This window comes from Polyodon spathula, chromosome 1, assembly GCF_017654505.1.
Source record: "Polyodon spathula isolate WHYD16114869_AA chromosome 1, ASM1765450v1, whole genome shotgun sequence".
NCBI classification, from domain to species: domain Eukaryota; kingdom Metazoa; phylum Chordata; class Actinopteri; order Acipenseriformes; family Polyodontidae; genus Polyodon; species Polyodon spathula.
This window is the reverse complement of record NC_054534.1, coordinates 7,665,808-7,689,766: the sequence shown is the minus strand read 5'-3', so window position 1 is coordinate 7,689,766 and position 23,959 is coordinate 7,665,808. Positions and strand designations below refer to the sequence as shown.

The following is a 23,959-nucleotide window of genomic DNA, read 5'->3' as shown; positions in this document are numbered from 1 at the left end:
GTTTATAAAACTCAAATTTCCAAGTGGAAGTTATTGATGTTTAAGCAGTAGCTTTAAAGGGTATCACTGTGTAAGGAAGCAAGAACCAGCTCGCAAAATATATATACACAATATATATTCAGTGTTTTTTTTTGTTTGTTTGTTTTTTTAGACATTTATACTTCAACTCTGGCAGCTAATAGCTGTGGCTTCCCCAGTTTTACTTCAGATACAGCAAAACCATTAACATTGGAATAATAAATAACAGCAATAATGTGTAAGAGATGCACCATCAATACTTAAAAAAACACCAATTTGAATTATTCTAAATAATAATAACAATAAAAACACATCTTTAAAAGCAATATTATCTATGTAGTAATGTTGTCTAAGTTTAACTGAATTCATTTCAAAAGCAGTTAAAAGCTGTTTGACCGTAGGCGACTGTATTTGGCATGTGATAACTAAATAGTACAAGTGCCCTATTTAGTTGGTATCGTATGTTAGCCAAGACACTGTAGCCTTCCAGAAAACTGTAGATAAAATTGCAAAATTACAACTGCGGATCCATTAGCATTTTACATCAACGTTAGAGGCCCTTTTATTATTTATTATTGATATAATAATAATCATTATATTAGTAATATTATTATTATTATTATTATTATTATTTCTGGTTGCAATATTTTCCATTAACTATGGAGTTCCTTAAGCAACACGGCAACAACTTTAATGCTGAATTAGGAGACTTATTTTTTATTTTACTGTAGATCACCAGTGGAACCCAGGAGTCTGTGTATATTGCTTTAATAAGACAGTGTTCCGTCTCTGTATACTGAAAGTACTCTTTGTACACAAGTATCGTCTTAACCATGTACAATTTTTACAAAAAGTGGACAAGCTGCCAAAGTAAATATATTAGAAATAGTCTATAAATACAAAAAACTATACCTGGGAGAACAGTGAGCTATGCCTTATTTTGCAACCAGTGAGATTGGGAAGAAACACAGCCCTTACAGACTTAGATTTGGATTGCAAACTTAGATAACATCAGGGATAACATCAGAACAAAAGAAGTTGCCACTACAGAGGCTAACCTTATATAAAATGCACTTTTTATCTCCTTCTTACAACCCCCCCCCACCCCCCAAAAAAAGAAAAAAGCAAAAACAAAACTGCTGCACAATACAACGTACTGCCTCCATATAGCTACACAGACAGCAGTATCCGATTACTACAAGGGTTACTTTTCATATTCCTCAAAACACAGCTTCACAGATGCAGACTGACTCATGCCTGCCACCAACATACAGCACAACAATGACATAACTGTAACATTTCCATGCAGTGGCTTTTCGAAAATATACACAAACTGAAAAGTTACATTTTTCCTTGGCTTTTTTTTTTTTTTCAAACAAAAACAAAAAAAGTGAACATGTGGCAGTGTTTCCCTTTCTATTAAGTTTGAAATCTCATTCAGTTCAAGCACACTAGGCACACAGGAAATCAGATAAACTGTTACACAAATATTTTCCACAGAGGTATTCATAATATACACTTACATTTGGACAACATTCCAACAAGCAGCTGCATATTCCTCAACATTTAAGACACAGAGAAGGGAAATGCATACATTTATTTACTTTCTATTTTTTTTTTCTATTCACCTTTCTGTCTTCATCTTTTGAGTTTCTGCTACATTACGTATTTTTTAAAGAAGTAGCAGAGACAACTCTACAATAAATTACAAGAGCTACTGTAAGCAAGAACAACCCCTGCATAACAGTAACACATTTGTTATTGCAAATACCCCCTTAGGAAGGAATCTGAGTGTAAAAAAAAACAAAACAACAATACATATATATGGTATTATTGCAAAAAAAAAAAAAACACCACCAAAAAATGTATGATAAAAAGATTGTGAAAGGCAGGAACAGCAAGTAATGAGTGTATTATAAAAGCCACCACCTGTATCACTTTAATACCCTTTAAATTCAAGCTTCAACAAAGTATCCAGCCCTTCCCTTCAAAATCCAACTATATTTAAGAGCACTAAATAATTGTATGCATAACAGTCAAAAGCAGTGCTCACATACTAAAAAGTTAATGGAATTATAGATTCTGAAAAGGTAAAAAGAGGCACATTAATTGAGACATGGGACAGACGGATTAAAAAGAGGCACCAATGTTATCATAATCCATGTAAAAATGAACTGATTGGCTATACCCAAAGTTAACACTTATATGAAACTACTTATACCAAATACAAAATCCATGCAGTTTTTTAAAGCAAAGTTGTCAGAAGATGGCACATTGCATTCACAGAAAATAATTAGTCGTTACATCGACAGCCATAAATGCTTGCAAAATTGTAGTCTACAGATATTCCATTCAACCATTCTAAAACGGTGATTGAACACAACATTGCAGAGTAGCACAGAATTCAATTCACTCAGGTTTGCAAATATTTACATACCAATTTTCTTTTAGTATCCCGGTTAGACTTAATATAATTGTCATATGCAAAGCATTACAGGATATTGCATCTAAACCTGTTTATTATACCCTCGCTAAGATGGTTAGTGCAGGTTCTTATAAGTTATAGCAGTCCAATATTTAATTATTATACATATTATTAACTATACACATTTGACTATATACTACTGTTTTGATTTACAAAAGTTGAAATAAATCAAGCTGCAGTAAAGATTTTCAATTTCATAAATTTCCTGAAAGCCCAGTTTTTAAAACAGTGTTAAAAAAATCACATCAGTGCTAATTGTATGTAGTCAATATTACTGTTTCTTCTAAAAAGGTGCAATTACATTTATAAAGATTTCTCTTTTTTTCAGAATTAACAAAATTAACAAAAGTTATTGCCAAAACCTTGAGATTTGATATTAAAAATGGTTTCTGTTTCTGTTTACAGGACCACGAAACAAACAGATGAAGCTGCTCCAGTAGAGTTGTGCTTCTGGGACCAAGTCTTTTGTTTTAGAATCATCAGCAGTCTGCCATATACCTTCCTGCAGAATGGAAACAGAAACTGGTCTGTGAGCCTATGTCATAACAGCAACAACAATACCACATACAAAACATGAACATTTGTAAACACACTCTTTCACTTGAATTCAAAATGTCCTTGATGGATCTTGAACCTTTCAAGCACAATACTCTCAGACTGGTGGGTTTCTGTGTAAAGGATTTCAGCTTTATGACCCTAAATGTCCATTCAAAATGCTTATTAGGGCCAGCATTATTTTAACTAAAATCTTGGTTTCTTCAGTTATGTTTAATTTTACATTTTTTAAAACAAATATTTAGGTGGGATTGTTTATTGCAATTTTCAGAAATATCTTTCCAGCTCAGCTTGTGAAACAATTTGACAAACGTTAAGTGGCATGCTCATCCATTCATTTAGTCCTTGCAGTTTAGAAGCAAAACCATATCTGGCACCATAACACCGGGTTAAAAAAGAAAATCAGCCTGCGTGCCTTTAAAAACATTCAAGGGGTGGAGAGAACCAATCAACTGCTTAAATGAAGACACTAAAAAACTGTCAAAATCTTTGTCTTAGAATTGACTTCATTTTGTAATTTGTATATAACCCATTCAGGCCTTGATTTTACCCTGTATGTAGAGAAAACCCATCAGTGACATGACCACACTTGAGGCCCCAGGGCCTGAGGGGTTATGGATGCCTCCCTAATGGCAGACAGGCTTGCAACCAGCGACAAACCAAAACCCTTCCCCCAGTTTCCCATCAAACACTATTGAGTTGAACTGACCTAGAAAATACAAACCTAACATGCTACCTGAAAAGAAGTCACTCAGACTGAGAGCTTTCTTTAACCCAGTGGGACTTGAACAACACAGCATTATAGCCCATTAATAAAAGCCAATGCCTTTCAGTTACAGAACGCAGCCTTGTAGATGAATAGGTTAAAACGTACATCCCCAGGCTGGCGGGTCTCTGTGTAGATCACCCCTTTGTAACGGCAAAGTCACTTTTTATTTATTTAGATTTTGGCTTATTGTACAAAGATGATTTCCAAACTTAAACTAAATCTGATCAAAATTCACTAACATGAGGTTAACAAAAAGATATAGTAACACTGTGAGATATGAGAAGTATATTAAAGTTAGAAATACAAAAAAATCAATTGGTTTAGTTTGTTTATTGATGCTTTCTTAGCACATGCAACACTGATTGCATGCCATGTAAATAAAGAAGTTCATACAGATCAAAGAAGACTAACTTCTTACCTGTTGCAAATCTCTTCTTTGTTAAGGAAAGTCTGTATCCAGAGCCAACCAGCTCTATTTCTACCCCTGAAAGTGTGCTTCCTTCACTTAAGAATTGCACTGCAAGTGTGGCAGGGTTAGAGGGTCCTTCTGAAAGTTCAAATTTTGCCCTCATGGATCCTGAACCTATGAAAACAGCAAAACACCAATTTTAAAAGATCAACATAGCAGACTAATGTAATGTAAAGTTAAAAGGAGCAACATTTGAAACCAGAATTTTTTATACAATGCAATTAACAACACAAATCCAATTTGAGTATTTCAAGGGAGCAATCACTACACACTGAAATAAACAGATACATGGATTCTATTATGTGCATCTAAACCATGGAAATCAAAATGTCTACAGGCTTTGTCTCTGGAGTTTGAAAACGTTCCTCTGAATGTCTCAGTGTCAAGTATGGGCATGGCATTGATGCAATCTTTACATTCACAATGCAGGCTTCTAATAAGGCAGCCAGCAGATGAGGTCTTGTGGGATCCTGCCTCATTCTTCAGTCAGCGCAACACCAAGCTCGCTGATGTCATGTGGAGGGTTACAACACTTATGAACACAACATCCTAGAAGGTCCCAAATGTGTTCTATGGGATTAAGGTCTGGTCTTCTTGCTGGACAGTCCATAACGTCTGTAGTCTCCTGCTCTATGACAATGGGCATTATCTAGCATCAGAACTAACTCAGGGCCTTAAAAACTTTTTGACTATGTTCATGGTGTTATTTTTCCCCATATTTAACGTTTGGTCTTAAATTTTTCAATATACATTCAGTAGCAACCCTTCATAAACTATTTGCCATTAATTAATGCAACACTTTAAACCCATACGTGTTACATACCTGCGTTCTCAGATTTCTCCGATATATCTTTTAACTTCCACAATGCTTTCTGCTGCTCTGCATTCCTGTTAAAAATAAATAAATAAAAAAATCTGAGTAAACAAAAAGGTATTTAGAGCATATATTACACAGGAGACCTGTAATAATGTGTAATAAAAAAAAAAAAAATCTTGTGTGTTAAAGTAAGCTGCAGGTTAGCAATTTATTTCCAAGGGTGAAGTTAGACCCTCCATAATGTGCATTTCTTATTATGTAGTTAAGCAGTTTGGGGGCTGCACTGGCTATTTCGGGGATATAAGGCGGCAAGGACATAAGGACACGGATGATAGCAGCCATATATCAATAAGGTTTACCAAACGGCTGTTGGAAGAGACTGCATATTTGTAACTCCTCCATCAACCGGCACCAGAACCTGCACGTTTGCCAGAATGCTGGGAGTCAGCATGGACTCTGGATTGTATCTATAATCCACTCTGACATCAGTTGTGATTGGAGAGCACTTCCAGTATGTTGCCAGATTAAGAGGAGTCGACTGGATTCCATTTGACATGACCTAGAAAAACAAAGAAACGAAAACTGTAAATTATACTTCTCATTAAGAACTCTCTCCAACAGCAGTATGCAACCATTATTCTTCAAGCAACACTTAATGCAATGGTTTTATGTAAGCGAGCATGCTGCAACTACTTGTTTATGTTTTCTTGTACAGATGTTAGTCTCTCAAAGTTTGTGACTACTAAACTGTGATTGACTTAATGAGGCTAAACACAGCTTGATTATCAGGCATGCCTCTTAATAAAGACTGACAAAAGTGTCAATGTAGCAAGCTGGCTACATACGTTTCAGCCAAAAGCCCCTTTTCAGCTGTTTAGAAAGAAAAGTAAACACAGATCAGTAAACTTTTTCTATACGTTTCCTGCACAGCGTTTACTTTTACAGCTGAAGGGCTTTCCTTATGTATGTATGTATATATGTATAGAACTTTAAAGTACAGCCTGTCACTTCTAAACTGCTCCAGATCGCTGTCGACAGTGAGGTATTTTGGTTTTCCTCAATCAACTTTAAAGCTTTTTCAACTGCCTTCTTCCTCCTTTTAATTCCATTCTGCTAGTTAGATCTATCAATTTCTTTCTTATTTTGGCTGCTGTTCTTTGCTCCTCCTCAACAGTGTTTACTGCAGCAGTGATCAGCTGCAACTTTTTTCTTTGCGAATTAAACTTCCAGAAAACTTGCAAATAGAACGGATCTGTCTTGACCATCCATTTCAATAACTGCATCATTTTTTTCTTAAAAAAAAAAAAAAAAAAAAAAAAGATAGCTTTCCTTTGCAACCCTGCTATTGTGTATTTACCTAAATCGGTCTCTGTGCCTTAAAAGTCATTACCGAGTTATTGATTTCCCCCAACGCAGCCCCACCAAGTGAACGCGATCGACGGCACTTGCAAAGTGCTTTATGAAACGCAGGCTGCGACGGCCTCTGTGACATCGCAACCTCATCGCAATCGCAGAACTTTTACGAAACGGTTATACGAGCATTATCATTTGCACACTGTTGTGATTTCTGTGTCAGCCATACAACCTTCTAGTTGTAACTACTTTTGAAAAAGCATTGCTCACTTATCTAAATGTGCACTTTACAAAATAAAAGCTTGAGGATTTTTTTTTTATATATAAAATCAACTAGCTGTATTCATCCATGTCATCCAAACCACTTTTGAATGTGGTAGATTACCTGGTATTTTAAGATGTCAACATTGTAGTATGAAGCTGAGGGATTCTGTTCAGACATTTTTTTGAGGTAGGCAGTAAGGGCTTGCATATTCATCCAGAAGTCCAGGGTATTAGAATCACTTTGTGATGGGTCACTAAAATACAAAAATAAATCTGTTTACTCAAACTGTACACAGCCTCAGTACTACCACAGCATACAGACAACACAGTACATGTGGATGATTTAATCAAAAACAAAAGAGAACCAAGATAAACAGACTGTTACTTATTTACAACAAAGTAACTTTACAGACACCCTAGTTTTACCAGTTACATTGTTTTGTGTTTTATATTGAAAAATAAGTAAGCAAGGACAGAGATGTACATTACAATATTAAGTTGCAGGTCTGCTGTGTTGAAAGAGTTACAATCCTCTATAGGTGTTTTGAACAAGTTCTCCAAGTTGTCTACCTGTACAGAAGTTGCTGGTTTGGAAGAATCTGCTCAAGTTTGCTCGTGTTCTTTAACTTGAAGCTCAATACTGGTGGTGATGGGTTGCTGGTAAAAATCTTGATAATTCCAGTAGGGAAGGACACAGTCATGTCCCCAGTAATTTTTGCAATGCACCTGCACAAGGAAGAGAAAACAACCAACAATAGAATTATAAAATAATATTGCAACCATGATTCTGCTGATGCTGTCACAAAGTAGCAATAGTTTCAATAGATCTTGATATGTATGCAATTAAAGTAGCCATATATATATATATATATATATATATATATATATATATATATATAAACCTTTTAATTGAAGTTTTAATAATTAATATTTGGTTATTTTTTTCTCTTATTTATTTGTTTGTATTATTCCGGTTTAACAAAGGGCTTTGTAAGATCATAAAAGACTAGGACAGTTTCAAACACTTTCTGAAAAACTGAAGATGGTTTAAAAATAGTTTATATGGAAGTACCCTGTTTGTGCTGCAGAAAAGCAGTTCGGCATCACCCTGTCTGGTAAATGTCAAGAATCCAGAATTAAAGATAGGATTGAGACCATGCTTACAACAGGGTATCCCCTTGGCCTTCCGTATCTGCCTATACTGCCTGACTTAATAAACTGCTCTTATGGCTGGTAATAATTTTTTGTTTTTTGTTTTAAAATGGTCAGCTGACACTAACTTCGAGGGGTCTGCTCCTTTGAAGTAGGCGTTGACAGACTCTGTGAAGGCTGCTGCAATAGGTAGCGAGTCCAGAGATCCAAGGCTAACTGGACTAGGACCCCGAGAAATCCCTACAGTGAAACAGAACAGAAGATTAAAAAATATTAACAGTGCATGAACAAGTTAAAAAGCGCTACATATAATAAATGGAAAAACCTCAATTTGTTTTTTAAATGTAAATAATAATGCAAATAATGGGGGAAGGTGGGGGTGGTATAAACAACATGCCTTTAACATTTTTTACAAACTACAGTACATAGGTAGCATGCTCATGATTACAGTCAACAGAAAGGGTTATAAAGTGTATAGGGAAGACATTTGTAAATATGATGCTGCTATTTAACAGGGTCTTTTTTATGAAAATGCAAATTGCTTTGTGTAACTGTGAAGTAACATTATCAATGTAAGCTGCACTTCTGGCACATGCAAGAGAGTATGCGGTTACGAATACTGGATAAAATGGGTCTGAATTTAGTTTGTTCAAGTACCGTACATCCCAGGTGTAATGATTGTTGTAGCCGAGAGTGGTATAAAAATGACGCTTGGGTCACAGACAGCACAACCAGACCATTCTATTCAGCAGAACTCCAACCAGAGCCCACACAAACCATCCTCATGTTACAGTCCAATCTTAATATCCTATTTCATATTCAGCATTTTTACAAATTCATTTGAAGCGTGTGTCTATGACAGCCTTTCTTTACTAGGGTTTCACGCTTACAAGTCCACTTATCCCTTAAACATAGCAAGCATGCTCTTGAGACACAGGTCAAAGCAGTTACGTAGGTAGAATGAATTCTGTCAAGGTTCAGTGATGTGCCTAGGCATGCTTTCTCTGTACCCTGCTTCAGTCATTACTTTTAGGATTAATGTTCAGCTAGAAAACGCATTCAGGTGTTACTAGGATTAACAGAATCAGTGGGAACAGTTTTTCATTATTCAAAACATATATGTTATTGCTGAGTGATTTGTTTTTTATGTATCTATTTCTTCAACTTGTATTTATCCAGAAAATTCTTTTGAGATTAAACTCTCTTTTACGAGAGGGCAAAAGTCCAAGATAAATATCAAAATATACTTATGCAAACAAAACAAATTATTTGGAGAACGAGCTATTCAGGGATGCTATGCTCTCTACTTTTTAGTCACAAACTAAAATAAGATGTCAAACACTCAATATTGCAAACAATGTAAAAATACATCAAAGGCAGATTAACTTGTCATTCCCAACTACATGATTAGGAGGAACACGTTGACATCTGAAATAAAACTCTATGGGTTAGTTCTGGTTTCAGAATAACCAATAAAGCAGTAGATTTCCACACAAAGCCAGATAGGAGCTGGATTTTTAGCTTAAATGTTAGAGCATGCCACACCAGTAGGACAGTGTTAGGAGACAGAATTGACAGGTTCACTACTGCTACTGTACCTGCTGGTGTCTCACAGCGCTTTTCAAATGTAGGCAGTTTCCCAATGAACACATCATCCTCTATGACATTTTTAAAAAAGGAATAAAACAAGGCAAAAATACAAAAACAAACAGAAACAAAACCAAAACAAATAGAAGCAAATCATGCAGTGTCATCTTAAAAGAAAAAAAAAAAAACATAGGTATACACTTGGGTAGGGTAGTCAAAATATACAGAACTGTGCCAATACATCAATTCCCTGTTTTGTTAAGTCTGTTACTGAACTGAAAGCAGCCCAATAACTTTTAGCATGGACTAGATTTGAGTATGTGCCGTGTCATTAATATAAAACTATTATGAAGTTTAATCAAGAACTTGTGACATACAATAGACTAATCAAGCGTACTTTTTGCATCTATTTATAATGTAAATAATTCCTGTATGGGATCTCCAATGTTTCCTTTAGCTACAATACACTGGGATGGAAATTGGGCTCATATTGCACAGCAGTTTGATTCAATCGTGTTTTTTTCTTGAGTTTAATAAGACACACCTGAGCTTGTTAACTATACACTAGGGCTAATCAAGCTCGTTTTAAAACCTGGAATGGGGGGAAACTGCTATGCAATGGGAGTCTTATTTCCATTCCTGAATACAGCAGCCTTGTGAAAGGCTAGTTTTGTCTGTTGCTTACAGCTATGGCTTGTGCAGATTTTTGTTGCGAAGGACACCAGACAATTATACAAACTCTTACACTGCAGCACACATTCACTACCACATAGCTCTAAACTGCGATGGAACTTACCCACAGCTGGGTTACTTGTGGCAGTGAGTGACGTGGAGGACGATATAGAGGAAGTGCTTTCTGCACGAGCCAGGGGGGCTGCAGGGGGTGGGCTGGCATTTGTTATCTTCGGTGGACTAAACGGTCTGGCCTAGAAAACAAATGCATTTGCTTAACATTAATGAGAAGGGAAATGTATCCTTTTAGACTATTCTGCTTCTATCTGCAAGCAGTGGAGGACAAGAACATGTTTACAAAACAGACAATCCTGTGGATATGTACAGTTGGGTTCGTACCACTCACTAACGCAGGCCTTGTAAGGAATCAGTCATATAATAATACACCAAGAGACAGTTTTACAAATATCAATTTGAACTAATCAATTTAAAATAGTAATGGTCTGGAAAATTTCATAAAACGACAGATCAGTCCTAAGTTAATACTGCAAGGGGCAGGTTTAACTTTGCTTTAAAACAGAGTCTTTCTCTATCTGCTACAAAAAGATTTTATGAGCCATGTCAATGATCGCAGACATTACCCTATGATACAAAGAGGTTTTGTAATTTGTACTTTTTGCTGTATTTTTTTTTTTTTATATTAATCAGAGTAAGTCTTTACTTTTTCGATCCATCATGACTTACTATTTCATTGATACCACCAAGTTTTCCTGCAGAGAGCTTTGGTCGCGAGGTTGGTCGTGGCGGCGGCACTATTGCAGCTGTAGTGTGAGGAGTTGTGGGTCTGGCCGGCTGAGACACTGCTGTAGTGTGAGGAGTTGCAGGTCTGGCTGGCTGAGACACTGTCAGGAGCCGAATTAAAAAAATACAAGTTAATAAGAGGGAACGTGTTAGAAATAAAATTAAATAAGCATATATAACATTAGGTTAAAACAGCACAGCAAATACGAGTACATTTTGTAAAAAAAAAAAAGGAAAGCATACATTCTTTGTTGGGTACGTATATCCTTATTGGACTGCATATAAAACAGGTAGCTTATGGAGTTTCTTTCAAGTGGGAAACAGTTCATATTATCATGTATGAAAAAATACATTTTGAATGATACTGCACCACAAGCAGTTTGAAATATTAACACAACACTCCAAGCAAGTAGTTACTACAGGATTCACACAGAAATGGAATACAATTGCATATACTGTACACCTTAGAAGTTGAATCTGATGCACAAACACACACACAAACACACAGAGAGTTTTCAAATCGATGTTGTGTCCAGAACGCAATAGGTTACTGACTGAAAATACCCTATTTAACTGAACAACATCGTACAATTCATGCTTTCCATTACCATTATGTTTGGGATTAAGAACAGGTGCTAAGTTTATATCCACTGGTGCTGGAGAAGAGGACGTCATTCTGACGTTTTCTTCAATAAGCCATGTTGTGCTGTCTGTGAGATCACTGCAAAGTTCACTCAGGTGATTAGAAATGCATTTAACAGAGGAGGAAGAAGATGAGGAGGAGGAGGAGGAAAAAGCAACTGGAGATGGAGAGTTTGTTTTAGATTTAGACTGCAGTCTTTGGGGCTCCATTGGGCTTGCATTGAAATGTCTGTATGATATCAGTTCATCAGTAAATGATATCCACTGACTCTGAGACCAAGACAAGGAAGACAGGATGTCCATGCTTTCTGGAGCAGCTGTCACAGTAACAGCATTGCTTAGATCTAGGCATTTAGAATGCTCTGAGGGAGGGGTCTTGTGGCCTGAATCTGGAACCCAAGCTGAAGCATTAGGAGAACTGGACAGAGAGGAGATCTCACTATGCAGCATTAGATCAGCTGAAGGAAAAAGGAAAAGTTGAAAGTAGCAAAATGCAATATCCCAAAAGGGACAATTGAACATTATCTAGCACTGAACCATTTAAGAGAGCAATAATCTTTCAATGATGCTTTTTAATAGTGTAAGTGTAATGTTTCCACTACTTCCTTCTTTAACTCAACACTGCAAACATAAATCTATATAGGTCTGAGAAGGATATCTCCACTCAAAACAGCATTGTACCAGCACTATACTAATGGGTCATTCCAGCTCAAGTTGACAAAGGAGTGGTTGCTCAATACCTTGAGTAAAACTAATTATATTTGGTTGGAAAGCCCTTGGAACAAGTGTTAATTATACTACTGTTTAGTGTGACCACAAGGTTAGATCAATGGTCACTGTCACATGCGTTCTAACCACGTGGGGCACGAGTCATACAGCTCTTTTTGCATGCACAGAAATGTGGTCCACCTGAGCTGCCATCACCCAAAAATATTAACATGCCCACTCTTCAGTACAAGACACTGAAACTATTTAACAAGCTATCCTAGGATAGTCAAAAGAGTTAGTCAGCAATCATGTTTTGAAGGACCTTGTTTCAATTGTTAGCTATTGCCCTGCAGTGGAACGGCAAACCAGCGTGATACTATTGAAGTATGTGGACAGGAATGGCCAAATGTTTTGAATCACCCTGTTCTGAACTAACCAATTTTGCTTCATAAAGTCGAATGAAACCTGCTGAATAATGTTACGTTAAATATTGAATTACGCACCGCTTTGTAGTTTTCCATATACTTCACGAAAAACTGACAAATTGAAAAATGCGACATTTTGAAATCTAACACGAGATACCGTACTGCTATTATGGCTTCCGGTAGACTTTGGCGATATCATTTGTAGTTTCTTTGATTGCATGAGGTTGAAACAAAAGACCTAAATTTTGTTCACATCATTTTTTGTGTTCTTATTTTTTTAAATGGTCTCAATCCTACAATTGTAGGTGATGCAAAACATTTAGCCATAGCTGTAGATGAGCAGTTTTTTTCTTTGCAAATTTCAAAAAAGGTAACGTGATTATTAAGAATATAAATAAATAAACAAACAGGTGGTGGTTTGACAACAGTTGTTCAAGGTGTTTTCATAATTGGATGGTGCAATTTAGTGTGCAGTACTACAAAAACACGGCAAGTAAATTCCCCGGTCCTGCCATGAATACTTTTAAAACCTTCGGAGTTTTCTGAACTCCCCCATCCTACAAGATATGTATACAAGAATGAAGGACTGACAAACAGATGCTGAAGTGTCATACTTGAACAAACAAATTAAAAGGTGAAATGCATTGGAAATGAAAAAGAAAACACTTGCTGAGAACATTATTCATTGCATCAAAACATCTGGTACACCATGAGGCTTGCACGGTAAATGCTGCTGCAGGAATGTAAAAATGGAACAGCATGCGCTCAAAGAGTTTTACCTGTGGCAATGGAAGAACATACTGCCAAATCTTTAGCTTGGACAGAGGTACGAAAGCATTGGAAAAGGGGAGGAACAGCTAAAGAACAGGACCAGAAGGCAGAGAGGAATAAGAAAGAACAACGGTGTTAATGGTTAGGGTTTATCAGCTCTAAATTGAATGACAATTCAACCTTTTTATTTTCAAACACAAAAGTTTAAAATTTGATGTACAGAAACAGTTTTTAGGACAGGCAAACTTTTTTCTTTCTAAGGGTTTGTTTCCTGACTGTTTTGTTGAATATATTACAAAGCTGGATTTCATGGGCTGAGCTGAGCAATAACCAACTTGCCCATGCCAAATTGATCACAATAACAATACTGCTGATCAGATTCAAGTGATCAATCAATTCATTTGCATTAGAAAGGTTAAGAAGAAATTGGCAATGGAGGGTTCTCAATGTCTGTAACTCGGAAGCCTGTGTGTGTTTTTACCCCGGTTCTCTCCCAATTTGGAATGCCCAATTATTGTTTTTATCCGTTCACAGCTGCAACCCGCCGGCAACTCGGGAAACGGAGGCTGCAACGCACGTTCTCTGAAACGTGTTCCTGCCAATCCATCATTTTTCGCACTGCAGAGCCACAGCGAAGCCGCCAGACCTATACTGCTAGAGGACAACACAGATCTGCAGGTGCCCTATCAGCCACAGGGGTTGCTGGTACACGGTGAACCGTGAATTGCCCTGACGACCTAATCCCTCCCTACCCGGGCGGAGCTCGGCCAAGTGTGCGCTGCCCCGAGAACCCCTGGTCATAGTATGGATTCGAACCTGCGATCTCCAGGCAATAGGGCGCATCCTGCACTCCACGCAGATCGCCTTTACTGGATACGCCACTCGGGAACCTGTGTCATTTTTCATGATTTAATGTATGTATGCTGTAGTAATAATAAAATGTCTACATGAGGAATAATAATATGAAAACCAAAACTAAGCCAGGAGAGCAGTGTTTAACTGGTAAAACGCCCCACGCCTGACCTTCCTGTCTTTCACATTAATCAGGAACCCTACTTCCTGCTTCAAGTGGTGTGTTTGGTTGACCAGTGAATTCAGAAGTGTATCTTTCATAAGTCTGAGGTTCTACTGTATCTTTGTATTTTCTACTGTATGTGACTTAGTCAAATTGCACTCTTACTGGCAGTAACTACACATTAAGACTAACAAAACCAACTGAATATCAAGAGTGATTTATTTCACTGTTACAAGGACAGCATGCTTTAGAATAATATATTTATAAGTCTTTGTTGTGTTGCAAACCTGTTACAACAATAATAATAATAATAATAATAATAATAATAATAATAATAATAATAATAATATAATAATACAATCGTCTCATAATTGTTCTTTCCTGCATGCCTATTTCAAATGATGGATAACCATGTTTTAATGTATTTATTTTTAAAACGGCTCATTTAAAACACAGGTACCTGTTGAGGATGTAGAAACAGAGGACAATGAAGACGATGACTCAAGAGGAGGCCCGAACAGTGGGTCCAGAGAGAGGAGGTCACTGTTCACTCGTCTGCTTCTACAACAGGAAAAAACAGATTGAACTGTCTTTAACTGGGGCATACGTCAGCGGTCAGTTTAGGCCATACCAGGTATACCACCATTTTCTGAATAAAACAGGCCCTTTTAAAATAAAAGGCATGTTCTATTTTATTTAAAAAATGTTTATTCAGGTAAGCCATATGAGCAACACTTACAGTGGTGTTATATACAGGTTGTACATTATATACAAGGTGCACATTATACTGTATGTATATACAAGAGGTGCACACTACACATGGTATGTAACCCAAGGCAACTCCATTAAGTGCATTATACATGGGGGTGTGACACACAGAGTGCACATTATTATTCAAAAAAATGACAGTACATACAACTACAATGCATTTCTGACTCATCACTGTGATCAATACAATGAATGGATTGGTTGAGTCACATTGAACAAGTCCCTTATTTCACAATGTTTCTTTAATTGTGTGACTAGTAAAATCTGTCTTTATATCCTGGAGAACAAAAAAGTTTAAAATAAATAAACTTACTCATTATTATATGATGCCTGAAGTCTGGATTTGACCAAGTCTTCACCTAATTCAGGAGAGATGTTGAAGTTAAACACAAACACGTGTTGCTTTTGCCAAGTCAATCACACATTGTGTTTGTGCATATGCAATTAACTGGAGCACCTCTAATCGTTCTAAAATTTCTTAGGCAATAATTTGACATCCCTTTAAAAAATACAAACAAAACAACTAAGAACACATAGAAGCAGAGAACCAATGCTTATATGTGAATGTGACAGAACTATGGTCTATTATTATTATAAATGTTTTGTATAAAACACAAGCCTTCAAGAACAGACACCGTGAATCACCTGAAACACCTTGTTAGGAACCCAAACTTAAATAAATAAAACATTAGTGTTTGAATTGTTAAGTCAAGAGAAAGATTGGTAATCCTGCCTTATGCAAAGGCCTGCTTCAGCGCAGGATTTTCAAGCACAGCCCACAGCGTGTTTAGAAATTGTGTAAAAAGGTTTTTTGAGGTTGCCAACAGCAAGATGAGCAAGTGTGGTTGTTGGGTCACTGAATAACGTGCTACCATCTGCTATTTTCAGATCGAATTTCATTTTTTACAAATATAAAAACCCATTAGTGCAACCGTCCGGTTTCTTGTCATAGATGTAGGCTGTCGGGCCACAGGATTGACATGAAAGGCATGCCAAGAAAGAACAGCTGGAGAGAACAGAAGTGACATGACTGAAAACGTTTAGAAAATAGCAGGAGGTGGAGATATTTTATATCCCGCCTTAAAGCATTCATCCACAATGTTTACTGTAAATATACGATTTCCTTTCCCAATGGATATCGGACAACATGTACTACAGATAACTAGTTCTACAGTATATACTGAACAGCCATGTGGTTTATTATGCAAGGCCCTCAAAACAAAGGCCTGCAAAGAAAGCCACAGTTATTTAGCCAATGTCACAAAATATTGAATTGCGGTATGAATTATTGGTAATGTTATGTCAGAATCTGAATTTCTAGTAAGTAATCCATAAATCAATACAAATACCAAGCAATAGCAGGTAGAAAAGGTGAGTTTTTTGTACAAACATGCACCATCCTGATGAAGGTATTGTTTGCAGTCAGTGCTATATTTTAAATGAAGACAACATTAAAGGATTTAGGGACACCATCAAATGTATAAAAAAATAAATAAAGACTTTTTATATATCTATTTTTACATAGACCCTTTCATCGTGGTTCCACCACAAAGCGCTTTACAGTGGTAAGTCCTACTGTCACTTACAGTAGGACATTGATTTAACATCTCACCCACAGGGTGGAGCACAAGGAAGTTAAATGACTTGCTCAGGCTCACACAGTGAGTCAGTCAGTGGCAGAGGTAGGATTTGAACCAGTGACCTTCTGGTTACAAGCCCTGGACTTTAACCACTAGACCAGACTGCCGCCTGATACAGTGTGTGTGTGTGTGTGTGTGTGTGTGTGTGTGTGTGTGTGTGTGTGTGTGTGTGTGTGTGTGTGTGTGTGTGTGTGTGTGTGTGTGTGTGTGTGTGTGTGTGTGTGTGTGTGTGTGTGTGTGTGTGTGTGTGTGTGTGTGTGTGTGTGTGTGTGTGTGTGTGTGTGTGTGTGTGTGTGTGTGTCTATATATCTATGAATATGAACTTATTTTCTTTGCATTATTCAAGGTCTGACAACACTGCATCTTTTTTGTTATTTTGACCAGTTGTCATTTTCTGCAAATAAATGCTCTAAATGACAATATTTTTATTTGGAATTTGGGAGAAATGTTGTCAGTAGTTTATAGAATAAAACAAAAATGTTCATTTTACCCAAACACATACCTATAAATAGTAAAACCAGAGAAACTGATAATTTTGCAGTGGTCTCTTAATTTTTTCCAGAGCTGTGTGTGTGTGTGTGTGTGTGTGTGTGTGTGTGTGTGTGTGTGTGTGTGTGTGTGTGTGTGTGTGTGTGTGTGTGTGTGTGTGTGTGTGTGTGTATATATATATATATATATATATATATATATATATATATATATATATATATATATATATATATATATATACAGAAGTTTTTAGGCAGGTGTGAAAAAATGCTGTAAAGTAAGAATGCTTTCAAAAATAGACATGTTAATAGTTTATATTTATCAATTAACAAAATGCAAAGTGAGTGAACAGAAGAAAAATCTACATCAAATCAATATTTGGTATGACCACCCTTTGCCTTCAAACAGCATCAATTCTTCTAGGTACACTTGCACACAGTTTTTGAAGGAACTCGGCAGGTAGGTTGGCCCAAACATCTTGGAGAACTAACCACAGTTCTTCTGTGGATTTAGGCAGCCTCAGTTGCTTCTCTCTCTTCATGTAATCCCAGACAGACTCGATGATGTTGAGATCAGGGCTCTGTGGGGGCCATACCATCACTTCCAGGACTCCTTGTTCTTCTTTACGCTGAAGATAGTTCTTAATGACCTTCGCTGTATGTTTGGGGTCATTGTCATGCTGCAGAATAAATTTGGAGCCAATCAGATGCCTCCCTGATGGTATTGCATGATGGATAAGTATCTGCCTGTACTTCTCAGCACTAAGGAGACCATTAATTCTGACCAAATCCCCAACTCCATTTGCAGAAATGCAGCCCCAAACTTGCAAGGAACCTCTACCATGCTTCACTGTTGCCTGCAGACACTCCATCGTGTACTGCTCCCCAGCCCTTCGGCGAACAAACTGCCTTCTGCTACAGCCAAATATTTCAAATTTTGACTCATCAGTCCAGAGCACCTGCTGCCATTTTTCTGCACCCCAGTTCCTGTGTTTTCATGCATAGTTGAGTCGCTTGGCCTTGTTTCCACGTTAGAGGTATGGCTTTTTGGCCGCAAGTCTTCCATGAAGGCCACTTCTGACCAGACTTCTCCGGACAGTAGATGGGTGTACCAGGGTCCCACTGTTTTCTGCCAATTCTGAGCTGATGGCATTGATGAACATCTTCCGATTGCGAAGGGAAGTAAGCATGATGTGTCTTTCATCTGCTGCAGTAAGTTTCCTTGGCCAACCACTGCGTCTACGGTCCTCAACGTTGCCTGTTTCTTTGTGCTTCGTCAAAAGAGCTTGGACAGCACATCTGGAAACCCCTGTCTGCCTTGAAATTTCTGCATGGGAGAGACCTTGCTGATGCAGAATAACTGTCTTGTGTCTTGTTGCTTTGCTCAGTTTTGCCATGGTGTATGACTTTTGACGGTAAACTGTCTTCAGCAACCTCACCTTGGTAGCTGAGTTTGGCTATTCCTCACCCAGTTTTATTCCCCCTACACAGCTGTTTCTGTTTCAGTTAATGATTGTGTTTCAACCTACATATTGAATTGATGATCAATAGCACCTGTTTGGTATAATTGTTTAATCACACACCTGACTATATGCCTACAAAATCCCTACAAAATCCCTGACTTTGTGCAAGTGTACCTAGAAGAATTGATGCTGTTTTGAAGGCAAAGGGTGGTCACACCAAATATGGATTTGATTTAGATTTTTCTTCTGTTCACTCACTTTGCATTTTGTTAAATGATCAATATAAACTATTAACATGTCTATTTTTGAAAGCATTCTTACTTTACAGCATTTTTTCACACCTGCCTAAAACTTTTGCACAGTACTGTACACACACACACACAAGTTTGACTACACCTGCTTGAAACCAGGTTTTTCATGATTATTTATGCTTTTAACTGTATAAACATGTCTATAAACACTTAATATTTCATTATGACACGTGTACGTATATAAGCTGATAATCATAAGTGAATTGCATTCAAAAATTTAATTTTTAAATGAAAATGTAAATCTTGTCACTTTCAATGAAATGGTCACCCAGAGCAAGGGGATTTCAGTCTGAAGCCCAAGTCATTTAAAGTCTGAAATGTGTATAACACGGTGTTAGAACACTGACCTAAATATAAAAGTGTCTTTGTTAGGTGTTCTCTGAGTTAACTAGCATGTTACCTAATTAACCTTCTGTCACCAATTATTGTTAACAGGAGAGGGTCCATGATTACTATAAATATAGGTAGCATAGGCACAAGTTTGTCATTCCTAAATGTAAGGGAGCAGAAAATGGCAAAATACTCTCAGTTAAGCAAAGAAAAAAGACAGTCTGTAACTACTTTAAGAAATGAAGGTCAATCTTTAAGACAAATAGCAAGAACTTTGCAAGTGTCTGTAACTGCTGTGGCCAAGGCCATCAAACGATTTGAAGAGACTGGCACTCATGAGGACCGAACAAGGTCAGGCAGACCAAGGGTGACCTCAGAATCAGAGAACAAGTTCATTCGAGTCACAAGTCTGCGAAACCGGCGATTAACTGCCCCTGAAATAGAAGCTCAGCTAAATGCTATTAGAAGTACAGCTGTTTCAACATCAACTGTTCAGAGCAGATTGCGTGAAGCTGGCCTAACTGGAAGAATTGCTGTAAAGAAACCATTGTTAAGAGCGCAGAATAAGAGGAAGAGACTTGCCTGGGCCAAAAAACACAGAAACTGGACGTTTGAGGAGTGGAAGTAGGTCTTATGGACCGATGAGACAAAATTTGAAATATTTGGGTCCAACCGCCGAGTATCTGTAAGACGCAGAGAGAGTGAACGCATAAGTTCTGCATGTGTGGTTCCCACTATCAAGCACGGAGGAGGCAGTGTCATGGTCTGGAGTTGCTTTGCTGGTGATGGAGTTGGTGATCTTTACCAAGTCCATGGCAAGCTCAACCAGCATGGCTATCATAGCATACTTCGGAGGCATGCCATTCCATCAGGATTACAGCTAGTTGGGCAGTCCTTCATTCTTCAGCAAGATAATGACCCAAAACACACCTCAAAGTTGTACAAGAACTATCTGGCAAAGAAGGAAAGTGAAGGACAACTCAATCAAATGACCTAGCCTGCCCAGCCTCCAGACCTCAATCCCATAGAACTTGCATGGGACGAACTGGACAGAAAAGTCAAAGCAAAGCTACCCACAAGTGCCCTACATCTCAGGGAATTGCTGCAGAAGAGCTGAGATGACATGTCGGGTGATTTCCTGCTGAAACTTAACCGAAAGCCTCGCGTTTGTGAGGCTGTTATTAAGGCAAAGAGTGGCTATTTTGAGGAATCCAAGATTTAGAGGCAATTTTCAATTTTCTTGAACATTGCTTTGATAATTTATTATTTTGTGTTGTTTTATCACACTGGATACAGAAATTTCTTACTGCAGAGATTATGTGAAGCCCTTTGAATGTAGCAACTTATTTCAGCATTTTTGACCTACAAATGTGGTTTATCATGATGTGGTTTTGCATGGGACGCTTTAACGTTTAATGTTTGTTTTGTGAAAAGATTGTAAATGAGAAAAAACAGAGGACATACTGCAACAGATTTAAACTGTATTTCCCCAGTTATTAAATATGTTGACTGCACTTCTTGATTCTTTACCATGACTGTGTGCTATGCTCTACCTTTGAATTTTAAGCATGCCTAATTGTAAACGTAATCTATCTATCCAATGTTAAAAATACTCCCTCTGCAACAATGCCTGTAATTTCGCCCTTGCCGGGGTCTAACTGTAGAAATGATAAAAGCGCAGTGGACATTACACATCTTAACTTTAACAGATGTTCAAATATTTCTATATGTACTTGTACTTGATGCAGGACATGTGGTTCATTTTCACGCACTGATTGATTTTTTTTTAAATCTAAATGCATCAGACTGGATTAATCCCTCACAACTGATGGTCCCAAGTAAAAGTCCCAAAGTAACAGAAGCAGCACTGCAACTGGCTTACTTACCGGAAACGAGCTGCGTGTCTAATGATGATGACTGTGTAAGCAACCCTGACAGTCCTGGAAAATAAAACACCTCATTTAAAATGATAAATCCTGGGTTTAAATAAAATAAGTGAAATAAAACATCTAATTTAAAATTATAAATTCTGTACAGTATACGGTATCATTATAATTAAACAGAACTATTGTTTTGTTAGCTTATGAATTACAGTAAGCGTTCACCTACCAGAACATAAGACAAATGTCTGCCTACCGGGGAATTTACTTCTACATTTCTTTTTAGAAGTCTGTACTTCTTGCATTGAAACCCCTTTGTTGCCTTTTCACATAACTTCTGAACACTGTCAATAAAATAATTAAAATCTTTTACATTGAAACTTTGTAATGCCTCCCATTACAAATGGTCAGCTGTTTTAGAAACTGTCCATTGACACTGCCTAGAAGAAATGGCTTGAACAGAAACCAGAATGTATCCTCTAAACAATTCCTATCCTATTTGACTGTTCTCCCTCTGACCTCTCGTCATCCTAATGCATCACAGTATGGGGGTCTGTGAGCTGAAATAAAATGTAAAATGCCCCTAGAGACATTAGAGTTACTGAATGCATTCAAGTGCTTTCAAAACCTTTAAAAAAAGTTTAAGGTACCAATATTTGCATATTATCAGTCTTTTATAAATGTAACCCCTCATGCAAATGTGCAACATTATGTAGTATTTAAATCCTGGTTCAGATTAAATGAGTTTTAAAAAGTTTGCAGTTATAGTGCAAGATAAATGTATTTACCACTGCTTCTGATTTCCAGTTGTGATTACTCACACATGTTTTTCTCCCTTTTTGTGAACTGTGGTATTGCTTGGCAGATGCAGAAGGTGTACCACAAATAAAATGAATGGACGGAGTGCATTTTGTAACAAAGTGACGTGCCAATGCGGAACATTGAAAAAACGTGCAAGTGTTAATCAGCTTAATAATTAAAACCTGAATGGCAAGCAGTGGCATTGATCTGTCTCTTTGCAATCACCAGCATAATATAAATTGCATAAAATGTACTATTATTATGTCTAATTTATTACAACAGCTCAGTTTTAATTACACAAAGGGGACTAGCCAAAACTACTGGTCCGAGTGACTTAGCTTCTTGTAAGTTTAGCCCAGAATCGAAGACTGAGCATTTGAAGTTTGGATGAATTATCAACAGCAGTGCAACAACCGCTCATCGCAGAAACAGCCCCTATTGCATTCGGGTCGATCAAACATACTGAAGGGTGTACAGGACACTATCTTTTATTTTTGTAAATATGTTTCCTCTGCAGCAGGTGCATTCTGTTCTATATTAAAGCTGTTACTATGCACCTGGAATACCTTTCTATCACACAGCTTCGGATTTTTTTCTCTCCACAAATAAGTTACATTTGTGCTATTGTAAAAATAGCTTTACTTTCAAGTCAAATTGCACCACTAGGTTCAAACATAAATGACACACTTTGAAAATAACCCACAGTATCTTTATATGTGCACAAAACTTGAATGCACTTTCATCTGTAAGAGGAACTTGGTATAGGAATGGAATATCAGCATTATCTTAACCAATGTCATTTATGTTTTTTAGTCACTTTGTAGGATAATCTTTTTAAAACTCAGAGGTTTAATAAATTACGCCTTTTTGTTTATTATTTTTTACATACTTGTATTGAGAGATTGCATAATAAATTCAAGGGCAAAAATTAGCAGCACAGCACATTAATTCTAGCAATCAAACACAAAGTCTTAACATAAAACAAATGCCATAAAAATACTTACTGGGTGAATTTCTCTTCATCTGAGCCTGAAATAAATTAATTTGGATTATTATTTCAAAGATAAGAAGACAGCAAATCATATAAAAAAAATAACACTACCTTTGCCATACAAAACATAGCACAGCTGACCCCCACAAAGCAACAGCACAACAGAAAGAGAATCATTTTATTGTATTTTTTTGCAGAGGGATCGTGGTGGTGATTTAGTTTTAAAAGTGTCAACATAAAAAAGCTATAGTATATATATATATATGATATATATATAAATCAATAATAAAAAGCACAAGAAACAGTGACAACAAAAATCAGAGAACGTCTGCCTAGCAATTGTACCTTGAATGACAAAGCTAGTATACAAACGCTTACTAGGCTGCTTCTCTAAAGTCAGCATGTGGAAGGAATAAAGTAATTCAAAATGTATATGTTTTGAAAACTATTTAAATTTTCCCAATACTATGTCATCGTCGTCGCCCCCCCGAGGGAAATAAAAAATGCTTCAGGACAGAAGGTAATATCGAACCTTCTAGAATCTACAACACTCAATCTTGCTTAAAGCAAATACTTGCACAGTTCTATCCGTTCCAGTATGAAATGCTAAATCACTCGAGACATGAGCAGTGTGCTCAAGAACGCAGTGAAAACAGAGGAAGATTAAACACAGTTTAACCACAGGGGACCTATAAAGCTCCAGCAGGTTCCACAGGCATTATAAGACAAATAGGTTAAATTACTGGTTTCTGGCCACACACTTTACTTCCAGTGATAGTTCAAT

General features: G+C 37.1%; 1 protein-coding gene across 5 annotated transcripts in view; it reads right to left on the bottom strand.

Annotated features, from left to right (window-relative positions):
* Positions 1-1,454: 1,454 nt before the first annotated feature.
* Positions 1,455-23,959, bottom strand: part of LOC121313366 (F-BAR domain only protein 2-like) — a 49,937-nt gene continuing 27,432 nt past the window's right edge. For 2 of the 5 annotated variants that reach the window (XM_041245807.1, XM_041245797.1), the window contains exons 15-30: positions 23,189-23,213; positions 21,390-21,443; positions 15,585-15,630; positions 14,964-15,064; positions 13,497-13,574; positions 11,551-12,042; positions 10,886-11,043; positions 10,266-10,395; positions 9,481-9,540; positions 8,011-8,122; positions 7,301-7,456; positions 6,852-6,984; positions 5,473-5,672; positions 5,120-5,184; positions 4,246-4,410; positions 1,455-3,005 (exon numbers count right to left, since the gene is read on the bottom strand). In XM_041245807.1, coding sequence (XP_041101741.1) covers positions 2,983-3,005; positions 4,246-4,410; positions 5,120-5,184; positions 5,473-5,672; positions 6,852-6,984; positions 7,301-7,456; positions 8,011-8,122; positions 9,481-9,540; positions 10,266-10,395; positions 10,886-11,043; positions 11,551-12,042; positions 13,497-13,574; positions 14,964-15,064; positions 15,585-15,630; positions 21,390-21,443; positions 23,189-23,213 — 1,998 coding nt within the window. In that variant the 3' untranslated portion in view covers positions 1,455-2,982. The remainder of the gene's footprint in view (positions 3,006-4,245; positions 4,411-5,119; positions 5,185-5,472; positions 5,673-6,851; positions 6,985-7,300; positions 7,457-8,010; positions 8,123-9,480; positions 9,541-10,265; positions 10,396-10,885; positions 11,044-11,550; positions 12,043-13,496; positions 13,575-14,963; positions 15,065-15,584; positions 15,631-21,389; positions 21,444-23,188; positions 23,214-23,959) is intronic. The other 3 variants (XM_041245814.1, XM_041245825.1, XM_041245834.1) reach the window with 3 other exon arrangements.